This window comes from Physeter macrocephalus, chromosome 21, assembly GCF_002837175.3.
Source record: "Physeter macrocephalus isolate SW-GA chromosome 21, ASM283717v5, whole genome shotgun sequence".
NCBI classification, from domain to species: domain Eukaryota; kingdom Metazoa; phylum Chordata; class Mammalia; order Artiodactyla; family Physeteridae; genus Physeter; species Physeter macrocephalus.
The window spans coordinates 13,722,034-13,730,209 of record NC_041234.1 but is presented as its reverse complement, the minus strand read 5'-3'; the positions used below and the strand labels follow the sequence as shown (position 1 = coordinate 13,730,209).

At 38.7% G+C, this 8,176-nt stretch overlaps 1 protein-coding gene across 1 annotated transcript in view; it reads right to left on the bottom strand.

The window, feature by feature from the left end:
- The window catches only part of IL1RAPL1 (interleukin 1 receptor accessory protein like 1), a 686,991-nt gene that overhangs the window by 37,739 nt on the left and 641,076 nt on the right, over window positions 1-8,176 (bottom strand). The window contains exon 9 of the mRNA XM_024115248.1: window positions 6,098-6,243. Coding sequence (XP_023971016.1) covers window positions 6,098-6,243 — 146 coding nt within the window. The remainder of the gene's footprint in view (window positions 1-6,097; window positions 6,244-8,176) is intronic.

The following is an 8,176-nucleotide window of genomic DNA, read 5'->3' as shown; positions in this document are numbered from 1 at the left end:
TAAGGCTGATTATTTTTTTTTTTTTTTTTTTTTTTTTTTTTTTTTTTTTTTTTTTTTTTTTTGTGGTACGCGGGCCTCTGACTGTTGTGGCCTCTCCCGTTGCGGAGCACAGGCTCCAGACGCACAGGCTCAGCGGCCATGGCTCACGGGCCCAGCCGCTCCGCGGCATGTGGGATCTTCCCGGACCGGGGCACGAACCCGTGTCCCCTGCATCGGCAGGCGGATTCTCAACCACTGCCAGGCTGATTATTTTTAAGAGACAGCAGACACAGGAGAAGCTCTAAAAACCGAGTAGAAGTTACTCTTTGTAAGAGGTATTTACATTTATAAAAGAAATCCTCATTTGTAAGGGTGTTCCCTTGCTGTACCAGGAAGAGGATGACTCTAAATCTCCAGAAACTCATCAATGGAGAAGGCAGAGAATTAAATCTGCAGAACAATCATGCCCATGTTTACTGTGCTTTTCCTGGTAACCTCTCATAATTGGCCTTCCCCTGTTCCCCAACACCTTCTTTTGTCTTTAGCTGGAGATGGTACTTAAGGTGCTGGCTTGGGCCACTTCAGGGAGTTACTCAGTTTTCCTGGGTATCTCCCATGTATACAGGAGGAATATATGTTATTAAATTTACGTTTGTTTTTCTCCTGTTAATCTATCTTTTATTACACGGTGTGTCTCAGCCAAGAACCTAGAAAGGTAGAGGGAAAATGGTTTTTCCTCCCCCACATAATGACTCAGTAAAAGTGACTCTTCTGTGGATGCCTACTCAGTTTTTAATGGGTCATGGTCTTTCTAGGGAGATGCAGCCATAAAGAGATGTAGGAGGTTTTGATGTCTGGGCAAAGTTTGGCTTTTCCATATTCTGAAATCAATGGTCGAAGATGTCAAAGGATGAGCCCTGACAGAGCTTTAAACAGTTCTATAGTCTTACTGTATCTCTCAGCAAATAAATGCACTAGGTAAATACTAACAAGGATAGGGGCACAAAGTACGAAAATGATTCATTATAAGAAGGGATAAGGAGTCCACTGGGTCTAAATTCATCTGGCTTTAAAACAATGTGTCCTAAATGACGTGCATGTTACTTACATTACTAAAGATATTCCGAGGACTAGGGAGTTTATAGAGCAAGTCTAATTCCCATTGATTACACTCTTTGGAGGGAGAGAGGGAGGGAGGGAGGGAGAGAGAGAGACTGCACATGCAACAATTAAAATGGGTTTGAGGGGGAATAGAGAAAAACTAGATATTTATCATTATTAACTAGTGCTAGTCTCTGAGGTAGACACTTCGCCAGTCCCCAAACTACTTCATGATGAATGAAGTGCCATAATATTGTAATCGATATATCTAAAAATAACCATTTACAACAGGACTATTAATGAACATTCCCTTAATGTGACAGTTTCAAAGCCAAACATTCCCTAGAAGCACAATTCTATCAATACATTAGAAGTGCTTAATATCAATGTAATTTAAAAAGCAGATGATGGCATTTCAAATTATATTGGTTCTTATTTCCTGTTCATTTAATTTTATGAGTGCCAGGCACATAGTAGGTCCTTAACAATTATCATTAAATGCATGAATAAATAAATGAGGATCTCCTTTAGGACAGCACATTCAAACTAAAGTAAATCTGTTATAAGGAAAAATATAGAATCAATGGAACAAAATTGCTACAGCTACAGCTGACCATTTTAACGAACGATAAATTAGATTTCAGGGAGTTTTTAATGGAACACGTTATTGCTGGATCCTAAATTACCCAGAACATCATGAAGTTGGAGTAGAAAAATCATGTAATAGCTGCTAACGTTTACTACGTGATAAATATGTGTCAGACATTGTTATACATATTGATATATATTCATTTATTAAATCCTCATAGCTACTCTATATGGAAGGTACTATTATTATTCCCCTTTTAGACAAGAGGAATTCGAGGCTCACAGAGAATAAGGGATTTGCCCAAGATAGCACAGCTAGTAAGCAGAGAGTAAGTTTCATTTCATACAGACAGCCTTGCTCCAGAGTCCAAACCCTTAAATATTAAAATACTTTGCTCCAGACAGTAAACATGTCCATGCTGTGAGGTCATCCAGAATTAGAGTATGGACGAAAAACTCAGAGAATGAGTAAGAAATTTAGGACTGCCTGATTGGTGCAAGAGGGGCTAGCCCAGAGGCCAGAGCACAAGGCTGCTGAGTATCCATCTGGAGAACTGTTTGTGTTAGAGAAATGGAAAACACAAAAACGAAAGGAAAATAAAAGGTCGGGGATTTGGAGGGAAACTGAACGTCAGTGTTTGATGTGTGGTCGAATTGGGTAGCAGCAATTAGGAATCTAAGCAAAGACATCTGGGTAAAAGATTCAGAGACATATATGGAATTCAATCCAATAGGCAATGGTGGAGACAAGAAATAGCACAGTAGTGAATGTCGGTCTACTCTTTGCTTTGGTTCTTTTTGGAACAAGGATCTAACCCTCAAGCTTGTTAGGCCAGGGACTAGAGTGAGGAATAAGGGGCAGGGTAGTCATACACTAATATGGCCCCATGGCCCTTTGCCTCTGTTTCACTGTATAACCTAGTTCTCTGTATAGCATGTGACATGATGCTAACTGTCCAAGTACCTTCCCTGGCTGCAGGAATCAACAACTCTGAATATTCTCAAGCAAGGGTTTTCCTTTTCTTCTTTTTTAAAAAATTTATTTATTTTATTTTTGGCTGCGTTGGGTCTTTGTTGCTGTGCACGGGCTTTCTCTAGCTGCAGTGAGTGGGGGCTACTCTTCGTTGCAGTGCGTGGGTTTCTCATTGCGGTGGCTTCTCTTGTTGCAGAGCACAGGCTCTAGGCATGCGGGCTTCAGTAGTTGTGGTACGAGGGCTCAGTAGTTGTGGCATGGGGGCTCAGTAGTTGTGGCTTGCAGGCTCCAGAGCGCAGGCTCAGTAGCTCAGTAGTTGTGGCGCGGCACGTGGGATCTTCCCGGACCAGGGCTCGAACCTGTGTTCCCTGCATCGGCAGGTGGATTCTCAACCACTGCGCCCCCAGGGAAGCCCCTCAAGCAAGGGTTTTCTAAGGTCAAATTTCCTAGAACATTTTTAGCCGGTTTTTGTGGAATTAAGATTTTTTTTTTAAGAGAAAAGGCTGGCCCAGAATCCACCCTAGCTCAATCCTAGCTGAACTATTTATTGTAGTATCCTCTTGGCATTAAGGAAGATTCATTTGATACATGAGAGTGATATCTCCAAGAATCCATACCACCCATTGGAGGGCTCTGACATCATTTTTATTATGTCAACAATACTGAACTAAAGGTAACAGTGGAGGGAAAAATGCTTAAGTTACTTTGGCAAAGGTATGTCCTAGCAAGTGTACTTTTCAGAAGAATGGATAATTATTGACTTACAAGATCTGCATTCATCAAATGCTTTAACATATCTCTCTATGGAGATTTTATAAAGAAAGTCTTTGGGGCTTCCCTGGTGGCGCAGTGGTTGAGAATCCACCTGCCGATGCAGGGGACGCGGGTTCGTGCCCCGGTCCGGGAAGATCCCACATGCCGCGGAGCAGCTGGGCCCGTGAGCCATGGCCGCTGAGCCTGCGCGTCCGGAGCCTTTGAAGGCCTGTAAGATAGTTAAGGGATTTATGAGTCAATGGCAGAAAAATATGATTCATAGTGACAGTTTCCAGTTCTTCTCCGAGCTTTAGGCTCTGAGCAATACAGTACTCATCTGGTCATTACATAATTGCTAGCAGGACAGCAATTTAACTCTTTCAGGGACCCTATGATCAAAGACCCAAACTATCAGCTCACATGTGCTGTGTCTTGACCTTCTGAACCTTTCAGGGCTGGGGAACTTGCAGTTATGCCCTCTGTTAACTAGAGTCCGTTGTTTTCCCCCATAGATGGTTGGGATAGATCATTCCACACTGCTGCCATTGTGAACTGATGACCTATTTGCGGCAGCTCCCTTAAAAGGAAGGTGAACACTAACTTTAAGAGGGACTTTTGGAGAACATGACCTTGAAGAACTCTTTTTGGCTTCTTAATGCTTTTATTTTATTACGAATAAAATGCTGTTGGCATAAATACATATTTGAAAAACACTGTGGAAGATCTAAGTATTCAAGAGTGCTCTAACATTGTCCACTACTTTCTTCATGTTTGGGGAATTAGACAGTATTAGAAAAGTTTTTTCAAACAATTTCCTTGATTCCTCAGTCATTTATTTTTGTAGTACTGGAAGCTTCTGTAGCTATGGGCAACTTAACCTTAGGCCACACATGCTAAAAATAGCGTGGGGCTGTGTGCCCCTTCCTGGCTGTGTGCCTGGCTGCTAGAAGACAGCTTTAATAGTTGTATCCTCCTTGGAAACAACCCAGCTTCCGTACTTCAACTGTCACTCCTACTTTGTCCTAAAAAGAAATATATGTTGCTCAAGAGAGTAACCAGAATGGTGCAAGTATTTTATCCACATAAAAGAAGAATGAATAAAAGGAACTAAAGAAGTTGAATCTAGGGAAATGAAAGCCCAGAAGGATTATGGTGACTGTCCTCAAACTTTTAAAGGGCTATTTTGGGGAAGAGAGATTAAAAGTGGGGTCAAGGGGTACACAGACAGTGAAATAGGAATGCTTTCTAATAGTTAGGTTTTTCCAAAGATAGAATTGGCTTCCTTGAGGAGGAATGTGATCCAGTATAAGCTGACTGATCACTGAGGAAGATGTTATGTAGTTCAATTACACATTTAAATTGCTTCCAACCGTGAGAAGCTATTTCTGTCCTTTTATATGTATAATATTTCTACTCTAAATCCCTTCATTGACTGAATATATGTGTTAAGCTAGAGAAACAATCATATTGCTTACTAACTGCTGTTTACCCTTTTCCCTCTGTTAACATCCCCCCAAAAGTAAAGTATTTCAATATTATAGTCACCTTGACAACAGAAGTGTCTGTTTTAATAGCTTTCAGTAACATTATTCAAAGGGAATCAATCTATTGTCCACTAAAGTGAGGGGAACAGTCTTCGGCATTCTCTTTCTTTTCCAACCTCAAAGAGTTTAGGATTAAACACGTGCTTTGAAATGAAAATCATTGTGAATTTGCTGAGTAAGAGAACATCCAGAGTTTTCACTTAGCATAATGTAGAAAAAATATATTTTTCTCTGCGATGTACATGAAAAGTTTCACCAACTAAAAGGCATGGCTCAAATTTTACAATCGTCTATAATTTCAAACAATTCAATATCTATTTATATATATTTTATCCCTGTGTGTAACGTGTTGGGGTTGCCATGGAATCAGATTTAGTGAATTGCTATTCATGAATAATAATTGACAAATAATTCACTAGTGAATTATTATTAATCATGGGAGGATATTACACATATGAAACTTATCCAAGGCAGAAAAAAACACCAAAAAGAGCTACAATGGGGAATCCATTGGACATAATTCTTACACTCAAGGAACAACCTTCCAATAAGGAGCACAATCTTTGACTTAAAACTGTCCTGGTTATTTTTAATTGGTTTGCCTATTTCTAATAATAATAAGTAGCATCTAACTAAATACTTCCTGTGTACAGGCCCCATGCCAAGTTCTTCACATTTACTGTCTTCTATCATCCTTAAAACACACTGAAGAGTTGATATTATTATTTTCCCCATTCCATATTATCAGGAAACTGAATCTTAAGGAAGTTAGATATCATTCCTAAGGTTACATAGTTGGTATTAAAACAGAGCAAGGGGGACCTCCCTGGTGGTCCAGTGGTTAAGACTCCCCGCTTCCACTGCAGGGGGAATGGGTTCAATCCCTGGTCCGAGAACTAAGATCCCGTATACCATGAGGCGCGGCCAAAACAAACAAACAAACCAACAAAAAAACAGAGCAAGGAATCTAAGTTTGACTCTAGTGTATGAGCTAGTCACCTATCTGCTGTGTTACATGTTTTGATGGCCCTAATGCTAATGTATTTTATTTCGGATAAATTTACGTAAAAAAAAAAAATTAAAAAACTTTTTGCTTCCCAATTATTTCCCTTCCATTAAAGGTTAAGTCAACCACTCAAGCTTAGAAGGTTACACTCACCCCGTTTGTGAAGGAGAACACTGGCATGCCGACGTCCATTTCCATTTTCAACATAACAGGAGTAATTTCCCAAGTCACCTTCTTCTACAGAGTCCACAATTAATGAGATGGAAACTTCCTGTTCCCCAAGATGCTCCTTGAGGATTCTAAAATATAAAGCGAAACGAAACAAAAAACCCCACACAAACATACACATACATGAAAAAGAAAAACATTTAGATGAATCTGAATCTGATGTCAAAAAACCTACAGCATCTGTGCTTCAAATTTGGTCATGGATTAATGCTATCTTAATTAAATTATATCATGCCCTTTTCTTCTTCACTTCTAATAAGGAAGCTTGTCTGTGTAGATGCTAATGAAGTTGCAGTTAATTATCTCTCTTAGCAGGACAATCACACTGTCATAATAAAGAGGTGAGCAAGACCTTGAAGAAAAGTTTACAAATTGCTTTCCCTTTAAGAAGAAATATGATGTAAATAAGGGTGAGATAAGAAATTCTAATGTCTTCGGCTGGAGGACTAATTATCTAACAGGTTAATTTAAAAAAATAAAAGGAAGAATAGAAAATTTCTGAGCTATTTTGACAAATGAAACCTCTAGCCTGGATTTTTTTTTTAATGGTGCAAATCAATTCCTATTTTAAAAGAAACATGAAATTACAAAACTGTAGACTAAATGTTCTGATGAAGTGTTTAATTCTGACATTTAAAATTAATGGTAAACGCTCACTAATCTCAGGGTCAAGGATTTTAGCAATCTTTTTAGAACAAATGGAAAACTTCAAAGTAAGCCTCCCTTTCCTTGCTCACAAAGTTTCCACCTCTACCCTCCCACCTGCTTGGTAACTCACCTCTGCACAATACTTTCTAATGCAGAATTAAATAAAAATACCTTTCTAGAACATTCCCTGAGCACCCACAACAGGAGAGAGGGGAAAAATTAGGAGGTTTATTATCCTTCTTTAACCTTTGCATTTCAGAGTGTATGGGTATGAGATAATAGTGAAGTTCTGAACATGAGAAATGGCAGAGGAACATTTTAGTACATACTGGAGAATTGCTCATCTGGGCATTTCAGACCCCAACTGCAGTGCAATATTCTTGTGTATTTGTTGCCAGGAAGAAAATTCCAGTAGAAATAATCTTATATGACAGTTCTGTAGGTTTTTATTTTCTATCAAAAACCTTTCTCTCTTATACCTTTGATCAAGTTTTAAAAGTCCTCACATTTAAGAAGAAGAATTTGGTTAAAATGCTCATATATACCCAGAAGAGGCGATCTTTAGATGGGAGAATGTTTACAAATGATCAGTATTTTGATTCACTTATAGCTTATTTATTAATATATTTGCCAATTTACATTATGATTAAAAATGAGTATCTGTGTATAAGCATACTTTGGGTCATAATTGAATACCTCAATATTTAAAAGTAAATGAACAAATGCATTAATTATTTTTTTTAAAAGAAGCAAGAGGCTTAAGCATGATGCCCTCAAAATCGATTGTATTTTAATGATTATTCACTATTATTCCCACTATATTAATGTTTAGACCTTAAAGTCAGACTAAAAAAGGTGATAAAACATTTTTGTATCCTTTATCATTCCTATCAAGCGCTTTATAGTCAACATGATGCCTAAAATATGTAAAAACATATAAAAGGAAGTTAAAGATTGTGTTTGGTTGAATCCTAGAAACTTGTTAATATCTTCTCTCAACAATTAAGAAAAAGAGCTCTTATAAACCGAAGGTGTAATATCACATTTTCCATGTTTTTTTTAACATCTTTATTGGCATATAATTGCTTTACAATGGTGTGTTAGTTTCTGCTTTATAACAAAGTGAATCAGCTATACATATACATATATCCCCATATCTCCTCCCTCTTGCGTCTCCCTCCCACCCTCCCTATCCCACTCCTCTAGGTGGTCACCAAGCACCGAGCTGATCTCCCTGTGCTATGCGGCTGCTTCCCACTAGCTATCTATTTTACATTTGGTAGTGTATACATGTCCATGCCACTCTCTCACTTCGTCCCAGCTTACCCTCCCCACTCCCCGTGTCCTCAAGTCCAT